General features: G+C 43.6%; 1 protein-coding gene across 4 annotated transcripts in view; it reads left to right on the top strand.

Moving 5' to 3' along the window:
- The window catches only part of CEP128 (centrosomal protein 128), a 189,998-nt gene extending 179,749 nt beyond the window's left edge, over nt 1-10,249 (top strand). For all 4 annotated transcript variants that reach the window (XR_015950693.1, XM_035107862.3, XM_035107853.3 and 1 more), the window contains one exon: nt 9,051-10,249. Coding sequence is in view for 3 of the 4 variants with exons in the window: in XM_035107862.3 (XP_034963753.3) it covers nt 9,051-9,157 (107 nt within the window). In the remaining variant the exon portion in view is untranslated. The remainder of the gene's footprint in view (nt 1-9,050) is intronic.
- The last annotated feature ends 8,078 nt before the right edge of the window (nt 10,250-18,327 follow it).

Below are 18,327 nucleotides of genomic sequence, written 5' to 3'. Positions count from 1 at the left end.
GGGGAGCCAGAAGACAGTCCACAGAGTGGCTGGCTTAGCGTTATGTCCAAACCAAGGGTTAGCAATCATGGTTTGTGTAGGCAAAACAGCCCTGTGTTCAGACACAAGTGCTAAGCCAGCCACACTTGCGAAAAGGGGGTGGGGATGGGGCAGAGCTGACAGTGAAAAAAGCCTTTGTTAAACCACCTTTCCTCATATAAACTGACCTGGACTCTGAAATCATCATCATCTGAGGCCCTTCTTCTGGTGCCTATTCAAGACGTTTGCAGGGTGGCAACATGAGAACAGGCCTTTTCTGCAATGGCTTTCCACTTTTGGGAATGCTCTCCCCAGGCACTAGGCAAAAATGTTCTTCTTCAATCAGGCTTTGGCTGATTAATATTCTACAGCCTTTTAAATGTGTTTGGGCGGTGGTGGTATTGTTTAGTTTTTGTTTCAACTATCTATTTTGTGCTTTTATCCTGTATTTTTATCTTGTGAACCGCCCTGAGATCTTCAGATGAAGCGTGGTATTATATTACTACTACTAGTAGTAGTAGTAGTAAGGTGTTATCACAACCTTTGAAAAGAAAGAAGCTTTCCTGGTGTTAATAGTAGTAGTAGTAGTAGTAGTAGTAGTAGCAGTAGTAACACCAGGAAAGCTTCTTTCTTTTCAAAGGTTGTGATAACACCTACAGTAAACTATTTGTTTGAAAAACTGAGCCAGGATAAAAACTTTGGGTGAAATTCAGTGTTGTTCTCTTCTGTTCATTCTGTCTGGTGCAACAATTGTAGCATGACAGGTGGGACAATCCCCCATCTCTTTACCTCCTCATCCTTTTTGAGGTGGTGTATGGGAGCGGAGAAGATGGAAAGCCTATTGGCTCAAGTGCAATTTCTTGCAGGGCTTCTACTGACAGGGCTTGTTAGGTGACTCCTGCCATTAGGCCACATCTGACTAAGGAACAGGAAACTTGTGACTCTCCAGATGTTGTAACACTATAACTCCCATCCTCCCCGACCGCTGACCCTGTTGGTTGGGACTGATGGGAGCTGGAGCCCCAGAACATCTAGAGGACCACAGGTTTCACCCCCCTGGACTAAGTCATACTCAAGAGTAGACTCTGTGAAATCAGTTGACTTAAGTTAGGTCCATTGATTTTATTTGATCTACTCTGAGTTTGACCTAGTGGGATACAACCCTTAAAGTCCATAATTTTGCATTGCTAACTGAAGCATTGTTTGTTACTACAGCAAACAAAGTTTGAAATGTAACATAAAAAAAATATTTTTTTAAGTCCCCAATTATTTCCTTAAACTCTTTTGTTTTTTTACCACACCACCTACGGGCCAAGGTAACAGATTCCGTAGGTTAATACTGCACTGCATTAAAAGGATTTCCTTTTAATATGCTTTAAGTATATTGCTTTTTGATTTTTATCATGTACCTTCTGGCTCGTGTATTACCAGAAAGGTAAACAGGATTTGCTATTCCATCTGGCCTCTTTACTATTCATAATTCTACCTGCTATCTGCTGGTAATGAAAGCTGTGCTTCATATTAGCAGCTTTTGCTCACAATCCTTTTGTACCACAACTTTCCACTTTGATAACAGGTAGCTCTAAAATTATTTTCTTTGGAAGAATAAAGAAATACAAGCGAGAGAGAAGAGGAAGGAAGGGAAACCAACAGCGCATAAGATTTTGAAGGCAGGAGGAATGTCTCCAGCCCATCTGCTAGTTTATAAGGTCACTCATAGGGTGGAGAGAGCAGGCCCTCTCCATGCACAAACTACTTCCTAGTCCTTTTCCTGTAAGGCTATCTTGAGGTTGTGGTATATGCCTGAACGCCAAACCCTGCGACGACGTGAGCTCCCAGTTGCTCGGTCCCAGCTCCTGCCAACCTAGCAGTTCGAAAGCACCTCAAAGTGCAAGTAGATAAATAGTTACCGCTCCAAGCGGGAAGGTAAACGGCATTTCCATGTGCTGCTCTGGTTCGCCAGAAGCGGCTTATTCATGCTGGCCACATGACCTGGAAGCTGTATGCCGGCTCCCTCGGCCAATAACGCGAGATGAGCGCTGCAACCCCAGAGTCGGTCACGACTGGACCTAATGGTCAGGGGTCCCTTTACCTTTACCCTGTTGTAACCCTTTTGTTAGACGTCATATATTCATTTTAATATAGAAAACCCAGAGTTACCATCTACTTATGGATAGCAGTCAACAGATTGCCCGACAAGACAGAAGTACTGTTTCTGAGGGGAAAGGGAGGGGGCAGGTATGGGAACTCCCTGGTCCTGAATGGAGTGACTGTACCCCTGAAGGACCAGGTGTGCAGGCTGGGAGCCATTTTGGACTCACATCCGTCCATTGAAGTGCAGGTTAATTCTGTGTCCAGGGTGACTGTCTACTAGCTCCACCTGGTCCACAGGCTGAAACCTTACCTGCCCTCATGCTGTCTAGCCAGAGTGGTACATGCCCTGATTATCTCCCACTTGGATTACTGCAATGCTCTCTGTGTGGAACTACTGGCCTTCTGGCAGTTCCCTCACTGTGAGAAATGAGATTACAGGGAACCAGGCAGAAGGCTTTCTCGGTAGTGGCACCCACCCTTTGGAACACCCTCCCATCAGATGTCAAGGAGATAAGTAACTATGCAACCTTTAGAAGACTTCTGAAGGCAGCCCAGTACAAGGAAGTTTTTTAAAAAATATATTTGAGGTTTTTTGTATTTTAATATTTTGATGGAAGCTGCCCAGAGTGGCTAGGGAACCCAGTCAGATAGGCAGCATATAAATGATAAAACTACTGTTCATCACCATCATCACCATCATCAAACAATACATTTTTTATTTCTGCATTTCATTTATGAATCACTTCCCATGAGGAATCCTCAAGGTTTTCGCAATGTAATAAAAACTAACACGAACACAGTTTAAAACAACTAAATATGTAGGGACAGTTTAAACTAACAAAAGCAAATGCATAAAATAAAATAAATTCAAATCCAATACAGATATCTAAGATCTCCCTTTAGAAGCCTTGTTGAAAGAGAGATGTCTTTAGCAGGCCCGAAAAAGGCACCTATTGAATATGTAATAGGAGGGAGTTCAAAGCGATAGATGCCGCAGCACTAAAGGCTTGATTCCAACCTTGGCAGAATGGAGCTTCTGATAAGATGGTACCTGCCAGGATTCCCTCTCCTGCAGAATGCAGAGATCATTTGGGTGTGTAGGGGGAAGAGGCAAGATATGAGGATGAGAATGAACTGTAGGGGGTGATGTCTATAAAATCTCCATATGCAAACCCACCAACAGCTTCGCAATAAGAAAAACACATAATGGGAAGGGACCAATATAAAACATCAACGCAATTAATTGATAATTCATTTCTAGGTGTTAGCTGGAACAGAGTGATGCGTCCCAAGTGGCCGCTGGCAGAGCTCTCTCTCTTCTGGCGGTGGAGAACTGCCCTTGCTTACAGATCACCTTCTAATCTAGAACAACTTACCTACCAGCTCCAATAGACTGTAGGATGGTTCAGGCATTCAGTAGCACTGAACTATGGTTTGGCACTATGAGATTGAGTTATTTTGGAGCCATGGGCTTCACGTTGTCTCTTCCCCTCAGGTGTGTTGATACCCTTCCTCCTATCCTGCTTTAAGGTAAACTGCCATTTTACCAAAGCTGGGAACTGTGGCTTGTGCTTGCCTGGCAAAGCAAAGTTGCAACCCAGGATGAAACTAGTTAATGCTTTCTAATTCTGATCAAGCGGGTCCTTTTTTGCTGCAATAAATCTGTTATTTTTTAAAGTGCTGCAAGGAACTTATTTTGCATACATCAGCTTTAAAACAAACAAAAGAAAGTGCTTCACATAGTTCAGAATTAACCTGTGGAATTCATTAACATACACAGTGTTCAGAAAGAATTAGATAAATAAGGTAGGTATAATGAATGAAGGACCCATGCTGACAGCCATAAGTACAGTCTCCCTTTTCAGGGGTAGTAAATCTGACTGTTGCTCTTACTTTTTATTATGCAATTGGGGGGGGGGGACTTCAGTGTTTCCCATCTGCAAAGTGACAGTTCCCAAATCTCTGGATGCACTATTATCCCTGTTCCGCATTCTTCCTTTTGATTTTACCACGGTCCCATCACCTCTGTCATTATTTCCAAATAGACAAGGTTGTGCAGTGGTACCTTAGTTGTCGAACGTATTCCATTCCGGAGGACCGTTCAACTTCTGAAACGTTCGAAAACTTGAGGTGCAATGGGCGGTCTGCAAAGTCAGTGGAGAAAATTGAAAAAAACCTCAGCAGAAGCTATTTGGCTTCTGAGGCGCGTTCGAAAACAGAAGCTTTTTCTTCTGGGTTTTGAGCATTCAGAAACCGAAACGTTCGGCTTCCGAGACACTCCACAACCTAGGTACCACTGTACTTGAAGTAGTATTGAACAGTCTCTTTAGTGGACACCCTTTTCAATGTTATTTTTCTTACCTGGCTGCTAAATCTTCACAGATTGTCAAGGCAACAGCCATAAAAATCCATGGCTCATCCACATATACAATATAAGCAGAGATACAGCTGACTGGTTCATTACATATGTGGGAGATAAGCTTTCACTATTTTACAGATCAGTCTAAACAATAAAAGGAAGATGAGAGAAACATCCCTATGCAGTGTATTTTATAGGATATAGATTATTTCTGTATAAGCCCCACCCCCCACCCCCACCCCCAGGGTTTCCTCTTCCAGACCTTGGCCCAGGGCTCAGACATCTTAACTAGCTTCTCATTTGATTTAAAAAACAAAAAGGTGGCTGCAAGGTCACCTTGGCTTTTGCATTCTTCATTGCTGCTTGACAAAATGATAGCATCATATAAGTTCATGACCGTGCCTCCGAGCGCAGGCAATCAGTATGACATTGCTCCTGTTTTTATTACATTGTTTATCTACATGTTACTCTGAGACAGCCAACACCATTGCAGTAGGTCCTATTTAATTGGATAATAAGGATTCAAAATACAGTTTAACATCTCTCTCATAGTGACAGCAAATGAAAATTTGAGAATTGGTGGAAGTTTTACCAGTATCTCTGAATTAGCATTTCCTTCTACTTCTATCAACCTGAGTTTTGAATGGAAAAGGATCCTAGGAAATCCATTGTGATTATATTTAGCAACATTTCGTAGAATCACAGAATTGTAGAGTTGGAAGGGACCCTGAGGATCATCTAGTGCAACCCCCTGCAATGCAGGAATAGGCAGCTGTCCCATATGGGGATCAAACTTTTGCAACCTTGGCATTATCAGCACCATCCTCTAGCTCAGAGCTTTCCAAACTTTTCATGTTGGTGACACACTTTTTTAGACATGCATCATTTCATGACACAGTAATGTCATGTTTTAGTAGCAAACTGGAGGTTAAAATAACCCCTTTCCAGCCCCCCCCCCGAGGAGAGCGGGTAGGATTTGTGTGACACACCTACACACTGCAGCCAATGTGACACAGCTGACACACAGTTTGAAAAGCTCTGCTCTAGCCAGCTGAGCTATCCAGGCAAAACTTTCTTTCCTATTCAGTCAGAACACAACAGTGCTTTTTGCAACTCTTGACAGATCCAAGCCCAGCTGGTCTTCAAGAATTAGTTCTTTCATACCTTACATAGCATTATGTGTGGCTTGTCCACTGCATGTTTCCCCAGTAAACGCAATAAGAAATGAACAGGAAATACATGTCTGTAAACGTGTGGCAGATTAGCACCGAAAAGCACCTCGCCTGTGAAGAAAAAAGCCAAGTAAAGGGGTGTCTATATAAGGATAGAGGAGTATAAAATTATGCTTAGTGTGGAGAAGGTAAATAGACAGAAGACATTTCCCCCGCTCTCACGTGTAATACTGGGGCCATCCAGTGAAAGTGAATGTGAAGAGATTCCAGATAGATGAAAGAAAGTACTTCCTCCCACAGTTCATAGTTAGTCTGTGGAATTCTACAAGATGTAGTGATGCTAGGCGGCTTTAAAAGAAGATTTGGCACACTCATCAGTGGCTACATTCTGCTTCCACTGTCAGAGGTATGATGCTTCTCAATACCAGCTGCTGGGAATCACAAGTGAGGAGAATGCTATTGTACTCAGGCCCTCCTTCCAGGCTTCCCACATGCATCTGGTTGGCCATTGTGAGAATAGGATGCTGGTTTAGAAGGGCCTTTGGTCTGATCCAGCAGGGCTCTCAAGTCAGGATTAGCTCCTTGGGTCCTATCTGCCACATGTTGAAGCAACTTACCTGAAACGCATTGCATGAATTTTCTAGGAGACACACGGTTGACAAGTAGCAAACTTGTTTGGCCCATAGAGGGTGAATTGGATCTTATTCTCCCTTTCTGCAATAGATCAAATTGCATTTATATAGCTGGTCTCCCTCCCCACACCCTGGCACAGAGCAGTTGATTTCCAATACCCAATCACAGCTGAAGTGGGATTCCAGCTCCTCAGGAGCAATTATCCGTCAATCTGTAGCAATTTACGCCTCATTAGGAAAGCCCAAATTAAGCCTCCTTACACGCTGGCCTACCTATATCCCATAGGAATATGAAGACCCATACCCTATAAACTGTTCTCACTTGAGGAGAGGAAGCGGGAGCTAGAATCACTTGGAGAAAAAAAAATCAGTGAATCTGTGTGAGCCGGGTGAAAACCTTCAAGGGGCTGGGCTATAGGCAGCAATCTAGTGAAGGTCGATAGCTGGGAACTGGGAGCCAGTACTGGAAGAGGAATCAGGCTCAGAGGGCAGGCCGGAAAACAGAAGTGGAAAGCAAGCCAGGAGTCAGAACCAAAGAACAAGGCCAGAGATGCAAGACATCCTAGCTCAGGTAGATTGTTGTTGCTCAAATAAGTCTCAGCCACAGAGAGAAGTACTTTCTATACCTTCCTGAGCAGGAAGAGCCAGCTTGGATGTGGGGAGCCAGGCCAGATCTGGAAGGTATTGGGAGGCTACATGGGACAGCGGCCAGCAGCTACTGACAACCAATACTGTTCAGTACTACCTGCTTGGCATGGGGTTGGACTGGATGGCCCTTGTGGTCTCTTCCAACTCTATGATTCTACCTTACATGTGGCTGGGCTTGCACAGCTGCCGACAAGCCAATGTGATTCCTGGTAGGACATTTTGCAGAATGTTTCCTATGCCAGTGACCCTTTGAAGCAGCCAAGCTGGTCTAAGCCTGAAGCACTCATGCTTTCCCACAGACACAGCAACACGAGTCCCCGGAAAGCTGGATGTTATAGGTGGTTAAAACTAGTGAACTAGAAGCTCTTCTTAGCTTCTCTTTATATTGCAGAGCTGTCATCCTTGTATCAGGCTCAGGCTACACCCAAGGGTAAATCATTTTGTGAGAACTGTAACCTGGCTCACTGACTTTTAACATTTAAGGAGCTTCTCTGAACCACTGCTTTCCTGTGACAAGCCTTGTTCTCCAGAGCAGGAAGCAATGGCAGTAAGATGCCATTTCTTTGAGGTGCTGGTGGTAGCAGTGCCTTCCTTTCCTGTCCTTTCATCTCCCCCCCCCCCTCCCTGGGCCACAGTCTAAAGGGCATAGAGCAGTCTAAGCAGTCACTCAGCAACACAGCCAGTTCTCCACCCACACAATGACCACACTCCTCTGCCTTGCTTCTGCTGGGAGCATTCTAGATGCCTCTCAAACATTCTTGCTGGACACGATGACACCAGCAGGCTCACATAGATACATAAACCTGCTTAAGAGGTCTATATTTAATCCTTCAGCTAAGCCAGGCCTGTACTGCTACCTCATTAAAAATCAAATTTACGATTTGAGTTTTGCCATTAATTCTGTGGGGACAGGATGCATTCCAAATCGCAATATCAGTTGCCTTGTCTCCAAAGTTCGCATGTGCAGAAGTCTGCTCACAGGATGATATTCCTTGTAGTAGAAGGTGTGGAGGTGACCCCTTATTTTCACTGCAGCCCCCTGAAAGGCTGCTCTGAAAGGCTGGGGGGATCCTCCAGAACAGCATGGGAAGTGATGACGGATGTCAGCAAAAGTGGAAGCCTTGGCAGGATTGGAGTGGCTTCCTTGCGTGGAAGAGCAACTATCTAGAAGATTGTCAAACCATTATCTCTAAGAGAAAAATCATTAAATCACCTATTTTCCATCTTTGGTTCACCTAATAATAATAAAAATAAAATAATAATAATATTTATACCCCGCCCTCCCCAGTCAAAACCGGGCTCAGGGCGTCTAACACCAATAAAATTACAATAAGACATAAAAGAAAAGAAAACAATTAATTAAAATACAGATTAAAATGCAATATTAAAATTTAAAATACAGGGGTCAGACTGAATCCAACCCAAAGGTGCAGCAGAACAGCTCTGTCTTGCAGGCCCTGCGGAAAGATGACAAATCCCGCAGAGCCCTGGTCTCCTGTGAAAGAGCGTTCCACAAGTTGGAGCCAATACTGAAAAGGCCCTGGGTCTAGTTGACGCCAATCTAGCCACCTTATGGCTTGGGATCTCCAGAATATTGTTGTTTGTGGACCTTAAGGTCCTCCGCGGGGCATACCAGGAGAGGCGGTCCCATAGGTACAAGGGCTTTAAAAGTCAAAACCAGCACCTTAAACCTGATCCTGTACTCCACCGGGAGCCAGTGCATCTGGTAAAGCACTGGATGAATGTGATCCCGCGGCCGGGACCCCGTAAGGAGCCTCGCCGCGGCATTCTGCACCCGCTGGAGTTTCTGGATCAGCTTCAAGAGCAGCCCCGTGTAGAGCGAGTTACAATAATCAAGCCTGGAGGTGACCGTCACATGGATCACCTGATGCCAGTAAGCAATCTAACCACTGTATTTTGCACTAACCAAAGCATTCAAATAGTTTTCAGAGACAGTCTCACCTACAGTGCATTGAATCATTCTAAATGGAGTGTTACCACTCTATGGGTAACTGGACAGGCCCTCTCTGTTTAGAACAGTCTGTTTTTTCTAGGACACCCCCCCCCCCAATGTCGAATCTTTCAGCGAATAGGTGATTGCTTCCCCTCCCCTCCTTTCTTCTGCAGCACACACCAAAAGTACATTTCCTTCAGATTCAAATGCAACTAAAAAAGGTGCTATCAGCATGACGGTGAACGGAACAAAACTGCGAACACAAGAAGAGAGGTACTAAAGCAACTTCGGAATGTGCAGTTACACTGTTGGAAACTCGGCTCTGTGGCACTTTTCCCCCCAGTTCTGACTGCAGCTGTATTTACCAAAGCAGTGCAGATTCCTTGGTCCAACAGATGCCAAATAGTGACTGTAAACAACATCTCGACTGTGCGTCTAAAACGAAGCAAGTGAAACCTGAATGTAAAATGCCAAAGAATCTTGTGGTATGAAGTGCTGTCCCTATTGCTTTGCTTCAGTCCATCCCAAACCTTTGCCTTTCCGTGAGTTTTGTTATATAACTTAATATGTTTTAAGTTCAAAGAGGCGATGGATTTTTGGTTGAACAATATATAGATAGAACATAAACACAATCAGGTAATGGTTAATAGAAATTGCTTGGTGTGTAAATAACATGTTTTATAACATAATTTAGAGCTGTACAGGCATAATAGCATTTTACAACAAAGGTGCCTCAAATGATGCATTATGCAATGATTACGTTATTGTGCTTAATAATAGAAATCGTTTATATCTGAAACAATGACCTGAATTTCCTCCACTTTGAGGTGAATTCAGATTACATGCTGCATTTGATTCTGTTTGGGACTACTATGTTTGTTGATCCAAGCTCAATGGAGAGTGCAGCCTAACCCAAATTTCCCCAGAACTGGAGGAAATTCGTTAACTACTTGTTATGAACCACTTCTGTAATTAAGCATAATAATAATTTTGTTTTGCTAAACCTAAAATCTCCAATAATGTAATGAAATATTTTATATCCTACATGGCAGAGGAGAAGCAGACTCACAGTATCTAATTTTGTGGTACAAATGTACAATGTCTTCCTGGAGACACCTGTAATTGAATAAACAGGTTAAGAACCTTTGGCAGAGGAGGTTGGTTTATATGAGTACCGAACCTTTTTTTTAAAAAAAAGCAATTTCTAATAGCCACATCCTTCCCAATACCTCTTTATTAAGTTTTTTTGAAATGTCACCTTAACTCTGAAAATTACAGTGTACAATAATTCAGCCATATACTGTGGTCTCTATTGATGAAATCAGATATTCCCTTTCTTGATGTTTCTAATAAAACTTCCCCTTCTCCTTTACCTGCCTCCGTGATTCTTGGTTTATTGCCCATATCTTGGCTCTGATCTGTGAAATGCACTTGGTTTTAATGTTCAAGTCTGAGTCCTTATAAATGTGCCTTGAGAGCACTGGCATCTGCAAGTAGGGCTGGGAATATCTCCTTGAAACTCTAGAGAGTTGCTGCCTGTCAGTGTGGACAATACAGAGCTAGATTGACCAGTGTTCTCACTTGGTAGAACACAGCTTCCTATGTTCTCAACATTTGCTTGAAGTATCCTTCAAGAAGGATACTGACAAGCTGGAACGTGTCCAGAAGAGGGCAACCAAAATGGTCAAAGGCCTGGAAACGATGCCTTATGAGGAACGGCTTAGGGAGCTGGGTATGTTTAGCCTGGAGAAGAGAAGGTTAAGGGGTGATATGATAGCCATGTTCAAATATATCAAATGATGTCATATAGAGGAGGGAGAAAGGTTGTTTTCTGCTGCTCCAGAGAAGCGGACACGGAGCAATGGATTCAAACTTCAAGAAAGAAGATTCCACCTAAACATTAGGAAGAACTTCCTGACAGTAAGAGCTGTTCGGCAGTGGAATTTACTACCAAGGAGTGTGGTAGAGTCTCCTTCTTTGGAGGTCTTTAAGCAGAGGCCTGGCAGGCATATGTCAAGAATGCTTTGGTGGTGTTTCCTGCTCGGCAGGGGGTTGGACTGGATGGCCCTTGTGGTCTCTTCCTACTCTATGATTCTATGATTCTATGAATAAGATTCCCATTCATCAATCTGAATGGGCTTTTAAGTTTTATCTGCCAAATGCCTCTTGCTTCATTTTGAAACAGGGGTTATAAAAAGGGATCTGCTGATAAATCTAAACATCTCTTCTCCTCTCTCAACACACACACACAGAGAGAGAGAGAGTTTTTTTACTCCTGCACCTGTGCATGGGGATGTGTCAGTCTCCCAAGCCTTTATGTGAACAGTGTGACTGTCCGTACTGACAGAGCCTTTGTGTGTGCAGTTGTGTGTGTTAAAGGTACAGGGCAGGCCACTTCATGCATCCCTGCTCCCATGTTCCTGTTCAGTAAGACAGGAACACCTGAAGAAGCCCGGTGTCCATAGGTGCTGATTCCTAGGGGCTGATTATTTTTCTTGTCCTGGAACCGCTGGGCATCCTGCTCTGCTCACACACAGTAGGGAGTGTTTACTGTATTTCAGCAGCTGCAAAACTACCCAGGACATTTCAAGATGGATTCCTTCTTTGTCTGCCAAACCCTGGTCTCAGAAGCCTCCTGAAACTGGGATACCAATTTCAGCTTCTGTCAAGAAGGCTGATGAATGGAGCGCATGTAGGTAAAAGTTTGCCTTCAGTCACATGCAAGCCAAGAGGAATACCTCAGAGATTAGCTTTGGAGAAAGACACACACCAAGCCTATCGCATCAGCCATAGGAAGAACACAGCCACAAGCACTGCATATTAATTCTCTCACAAGTTCTCTTTCAGTGGTACTTCATGGATAACTTTTCCATAACGCAGCAAAAGACTCCAAATAATCTCCAGCCAAGTAATATGTACAAAAATGCATATTCTAGGAAAGACTTACATAACATCAGGAGATTCGCCTGTTCTTTGTTAAAACACATTGTTTAGTATTATATGATACTTAAGAACCTGCAGAATCATAGAATTGTAGCTGGAAGGGACCATGAGGGTCATTTAGTCCACCCCCCTGCAATGTTGGAATCTTTTGCGCAAAAGTGAGCTGAGAATGTCCCCAACCATATAACGGAAGCAACAAAAGTGAGGAGATAAGTAGATACGTATCTTACTAAAACAAGGAAAGGGTAGAAAAATATAAAGTTTGAGAAACATAATATGTAAACAGAACGATGACATCAAAGTGTGCAGTTCTGATGGAATAAAATTATTGTCACTTATTCAAAGCTGTGGAGATGGACAGTTTATTAATACAGTAGTAAAAATGGCCATATTTTAATTCACATAGGTTTCAGTATAATGGGGGTTATAGGTTTGTTTTGTTTTTATGATGTATTTTGTGTTCTTATTTTATGTTTTTATGCTGTGAACTGCCCAGGAATCTTCGAATGAAGGTTGCTATACAAATTAAATACATACATACATGGATCCAAGGGTGAGGTGCATACAGAAAGTATTTCTGCTTGCACAAGAGTTGGCCCTTCGTTTTTGGAAACGAGTCCTTCTTCACCATATGTCTTTGCTTCCAGATGGTTTCCCGACCCCCTAGAGCATTGAGGGGGGGGGGGCTGGAAAGGGAAGGGAAGTAAAAAAGGCCCATTTCCATGAATGGAGGGCTACTCCAAGCCAAGGTGCAGATGCATTGGAATCAGTGACCTTCCTCTGACCACTGCCTTACTCTCCCAATCTCAGACTCCACAAATTATGAAATAAATACTTGTGTAGGAAAAGCTGGCTGTGAGAATGACAAAAAGGATGCTCTGTTCAAAGTTACTTTTGTAATGCTGTCATGGTGTCTGTGAACACACTTGCTGCTTTCTAGCACTTGGGTTTTTTAAAGAGAATTTATTTATTGATATTAATTGAATAAGGTCAAAAGTCTAGTACTTTTCCTCCATAAATAGACTCATTCTCAGTATCACTTGCATACTGCCCCAGAACTTTGGAAGCTGCAGCGATAGCAGTCATCAAAATTATATCTATCTTGCAATAAAGACCCAAGTTTCAGTCGTCTTCATAGCTTTTATTATATTAGCGCCAGAATTGCCGGCACACAGTATTTAATCCTCAAACGTTCTTCTGCTGCACTCTTGTTTTCTCTTTGACGTCCTCGGCTGATTCTGATCAGGAATGCTGTGCTTGTGAAGGTCGCAAAGAAAGCAGCCCTTCAGCTTTCTCTCATATGAGCAATGAGATCAGTTTCCGAGGCTGATTTGCTATGGAGCTTGCTAAAACAACCACCCAGCAATTTCTAGTCGTGTCTTTACAAGTGGATCTTGAAACTTCTTGTTATTTCCTAAAATTAAAAGCCACATTGTCAAAAGACTTAGCATTAGATCATGTGCTGATTAATTTTGAAGATCATCCCACGGGTGGACGTTAAGTATGTTGTTTGTTCCAATCTGCTGAGTGCTACAATTGTTCCCCCAGCCTTAAGCAGACTAGAGTGGAGGGCAAATGGAGCAACAATTTGAAAATAAAGTTGTACTGAACGAGGGATTGACAGGAGGAGGACCTCCCCATCATCACCATCCTAATAGCAAAATCCATAAATAGCAAAACCATTTTGAAGAAATACTCAAAGAATGCAGTGCTGGCTCCAGGGTTTCCCCAGGGTGGGTGGGAACATGGACAAGGTGTTCTGATCGAGTTCTCCACCTCTCCAATGGCTGACTGCCCACTCTTCCTTTTCCTTTGTGCCCAGTCTGCACAGAGAGAGAGAGAGATAGCGCACTGAGGAAGCAGAGTTGCTGTTCCAATTCCTCAGGAAGAAGAGGAACTGAGCCAAGAAAATGTGCCCCTCCACCCCTTTGAAGTGTGGGTCTCAGCAGGTGCCTATCCCCGACACTGGCCTTGAAGCAATAACCGTGGGTGCTGTGCACAGCCTTAGACATTTCATTATCGCCAATAATTTCATTATTTCTACCTGTATGTGTAGAAATATTTCAAGCCTGTAACCCTTCACACTGCAGGTAGGGATTCCATGTTTTGAATGCTTCCCTTATCACGGGCTCCTTTGGGATGAAAATGTAATAACTAAAAAGGATAACAAAGAAACGGCATGTGCCCAGAAGTGCTATAGGCCTACCTTGCTCCATGATATACAGACATCCTCCCCCCACTTACGCAGGGGTTACATTCTGAGGCCCTCTTTGCATAAGCAAAAATTGCATAAGTGAGGACCACCTTCTAAACACACCCTTGAATCCTCACCTCTGCTGCTGTCTCTCCAATCCAGACCAAAAATACTGTATCCAAAAATATCCACAACTAGAATTGAAGCTCTGGAGCCCACCTGGAGGCTGGGTTACACAGAAGCATAGCTGCCAAGTTATCCCTTTTTTAAAGGGATTTTCCCTTATGCTGAATAGGCTTCCTCGCGAGAAAAGGGAAAACTTGGCAGCTATGCACAGAAGTGCATTCAAATCTGAAATGGTTCACTCTAGGATCATGCGCTCTGTGATATTGCTGAAACTCTTAATTTTCTGTTCCTTACCTAGAAAGGAGTGTAGTGAACTATCTCATAGGTTAGGTGAGAGAATGAACACCTTAATCATTATCAAGTATTTTGTAAAATGAAAGCCTTCTTTATAGATGCTGAGCTGTACTGGATAGAACTTTAAAGGGGACATCATTTTTCTTCTTCCTGGAACTGAAACACTTGCAAAAGAAACTGTGAGTCAAACAGGCATATTTAAAGCACCAGATTTTAAAATTACTGCATTCAATCTGGCCACTCCATTTGCAAAATCCAGTACTAAACACATTTGTTCAAAAACTGCTATAACCTGTTCAAGATTTTGCAGTGGGAAACGTAGTTTGACTAATATTTCTCAAGCAACGATTGCATCAGGGTGTGAAATCAAAGCATTTTTGAAGTCTTTGTTTCATTCTCCTTCCCCTCAGGATGCCTTTTCAGGAACACGGCATGACCTCCTCCCACAAAGAGATTGATCCCTCCCTTAGTCTGGCTGCACAGATATTGGTGATGATTTGAACTATGTTAGTTTTGGGAAAAGATCTGTAAAACCATCAAAACATACACTATCTCTCTGTTCCAGATTCCAACACAGCTCTCTGAGGGCGACTTTGTGGAATCCATATGGCAATATAGAGGTTTTAGTTAGAAAACATAAAAAGACAGAGCCCCGGTTCACACACTGACCCAGGACAGTGCTGTTAGCAGCGCAGTGAACGAGACGCACGTACCTCTTCCCTTCCCCCATGAAAAGAGCCTGTAGGATGAACAAGGCCTGCACATGATGTTTTAAAAAGGATGTGGAATCGTCCAAACCAGGCCTGTGCACCATCAACTGCTTATGCAGAAACCCCAGCTCACATTGCAGTCTATCCTGGTGCAGAAAAGGGGCATGCACCATTCTTCCTTCGAGACTGTTGCACAACCACCACAGCAGAATGAATATATCAGCTGGAACACAGTGTTCCCTCACAGGTTTTGCAATTCGATTGCTCATAAACGGCCAAGAGCTCATACCAGAAAACTTCAGCCATCATAATTTTATGGATGTAGCATACATCACATGATTCCCTCTCTTAAGTGTGTCATGTTGTCGACTGGGTAGAATGCTGGTTCCTTTGGTGGGGGGACGGGACCTATTGTGTGGCTGTTTTTATTTTTATTATGTGGTTTTATATCTTGATTTTATTCTGTGAACCGCCCTGAGACGGTATGATGATATCTGTCCTGGGACAAACAGACTTTGATCTATTAGTTCCATAACTAGATGGGAAATGACAGTGGCCTACGTCAGAGAATTGTTGAGAAGAGTAACAAGATCGATTTTTAAAAGGTTGTCAATCAGATAAATCCAGGGGGGGGGAGGCCTAATAGCTGCATTAGGGATATATAGGGTGGAAATCAATGTCACTGACTATTCTGACTATTCTGTCAGCACAAGTGTTACTACTTGCTAAAGTGAACAATCTCCCCTCTCTCTCCCCCATTTTGTCCCCCCCCCGCAAATACTTCAGAGTGGATTTGGGGGAGGCACAGGGGCAAAAGATGAGGGGAAACCCTGTTGCACTATTACGAGTTCTTGCCGTGGCTTCTGCTAGTGCACCAGGTTAATCTTGTGTGCACTTGGTGAAATTTGCGCCTCCCTGTAAACCTCCTGCTTCATATCACAAGCTGCCTATGTTACTCCCCTCCACTCGGAAAGTAGTTTACTACGGGCAGCTGTTTCTGAAAAATGCAAGTAAGTCCAAAGTCGCCCTGGGCGTGTTGAGCTCGTTTCGTATTTCTTTTGCTCCGGGCCGTTATTACTGACAGCCTAAACGCTGCTAAAGCAGTATGGCCATATTTATGCATTTGCACATCTGGAGTGGTAGAATTCTTAGGATTTTAAACCCTGCTAATAGAAACATCAGGATGGTTCATGGTCTGGTCAGGCATTTACGTTCTCCATATACCAAATGCCCTGCACCCACCAGTGCTCTCAAATCAAGTTAGCTGGGTTAGTGTGCAGATGGATGGAGCAGCCTAGCAAACAAATCAAATGCTTCTTCAAGTGGAAACAGCTTCACGAAAGTTATCCGGCTGACTCTGGCTTCTGATTCATAGGTAGGCGAGTGGGCGATATATTGTGATATGTCGGTTGTGCTTGTCTGCTCCTAGATGGACCCACATAGGGTGGTTTCAGAGGTTTTGAAATTGGCTTGGAAGCAATTAGCTGACTTGCCATTAGGCAAATTGCATTTTTCTACGTCAATTGGTGGAAACCTCTCATTTTAACCACTTGGCACTTGGTGTATTGTACTCTCACTTGCCAGTTTAAATTTACCACAGCAGTTTATAGTACGCCACTTGGATAGTTCAGTCGACAGAGCGTGAGACTCTTAATCTCAGAGTCCCAGAGTGGTGGGTTCAAGCCCCACGCTGGAGAAAAAGACCCTCATGGTCCCTTCCAGCTCTATGATACTACGACTTTCTATAACTTTCTATAACTTTAATGAGGTAGATGAACAGAAAATAGTCCACCTAGCCCGGTATTGTCTATAACCAACTGGCAGTAGTTCTCCAGAAGTGGGTCTTTCCCAGACCTATTCTACATACTATTAAACCATGGCCTCCTCCGAAAACTCTCCTTAGTATGTGAGGGAGCTACTCATCCCACCCTGGGTATCCCACTGCTTTCTCCATCTCCCTTCCACTCCCCAGCCAGTCCCACTTTCCCCTCTTTCCTCGGTGGTTCCTCTGCTCTGCTCTCCACCCCCACAGAGGCAGATCTAGGGCAACACAACTGGCATACGCTGAGCAGAAGGCAAGAGGTGGGGGAACGCTGAATTTTTGCCTAGCACTGGGCGCCGCTGAAATTTGAAAGACCCAAGTCCTCCTTTGCTTACCAGGCAGGGAGGGGTCCCTTGTAACTTTCTTTCCTCATCCAAAAGTACATTTTACAAGGGGTGAGCATACTGTGAAGCAAAGCACCACCAAAGATGGCTTTTGCAGCCTGCCGCCATCTTCTTTTCCTCAGACTGCCTCTGTTTCTCACACAGAAACAATGGGGGACTGTGAATGAAGCAACCTCAGCCTTCACATGTGAAACATTTTATTCACCTCAGAAAATGGGATTTTGTGTTGGCTGCCATTAGCCCCGATTTATATATGCTAGGGGACGTGAGTGGCGCTGTGATCTAAACCACCAAGCCTCTTGCGTTTGCCAGTTGTAAGGTTGGTGGTTTGAATCCCTGCGATGGGGTGAGCTCCCATTGCTCTGTCCCAGCTCCTGCCAACCTAGCAGTTCGAAAGCACGCCAGTGCAAGTAGACAAATAGGTACCGCTGTGGCAAGAAGGTAAATGGTGTTTCTGTGTGCTCTGGTTTCTGTCATGGTGTTCCTTTGCACCAAAAGCAGTTTAGTCATGGTGACCACATGACCCAAAAAGCTTTCTGAGGACAAAGGCCAGCTCCCTCGGCCTGAAGCGAGAAGAGCACCGCACCCCATAGCCAAGTTTGACTGGACTTACTGTAACCATCCAGGGGTCCTTTACCTTTTCCTTTACACATGCTGAGTGTTAATGTCAGGCCCGTTTGCTACCACTGCCCTCGTTATAGATGATGCTACTACTACTATTAAATATCTATTCTTCTCTACAGTAACATGGTACTTATTCCCAAGAAAATGTGTTTAGCATCACAGTGACAAAAGCATTTTGCCATTTTATTGCTGGAGTCGTAATGGTGCTAGGATTTCAGTAACTCTTGAAATGTGAAACTGCATATGCCCAGAGTATTTCATTTTTTAAAAAATAAATCAAGATGGGTAACTGTTGTTAACATATCAGTTGTTAGTTGGTTAGTTGCTGTATATTCCTGCATATAAGACTACTTTTTAACCCAGGAAAATCTTCTCAAAAGTCAGGGGTCGTCT

This window comes from Zootoca vivipara, chromosome 1, assembly GCF_965207765.1.
Source record: "Zootoca vivipara chromosome 1, rZooViv2.hap1.1, whole genome shotgun sequence".
Taxonomy (NCBI): domain Eukaryota; kingdom Metazoa; phylum Chordata; class Lepidosauria; order Squamata; family Lacertidae; genus Zootoca; species Zootoca vivipara.
Note: the sequence above shows the minus strand (reverse complement) of the source record. Positions and strands in the feature narration are given on the sequence as shown.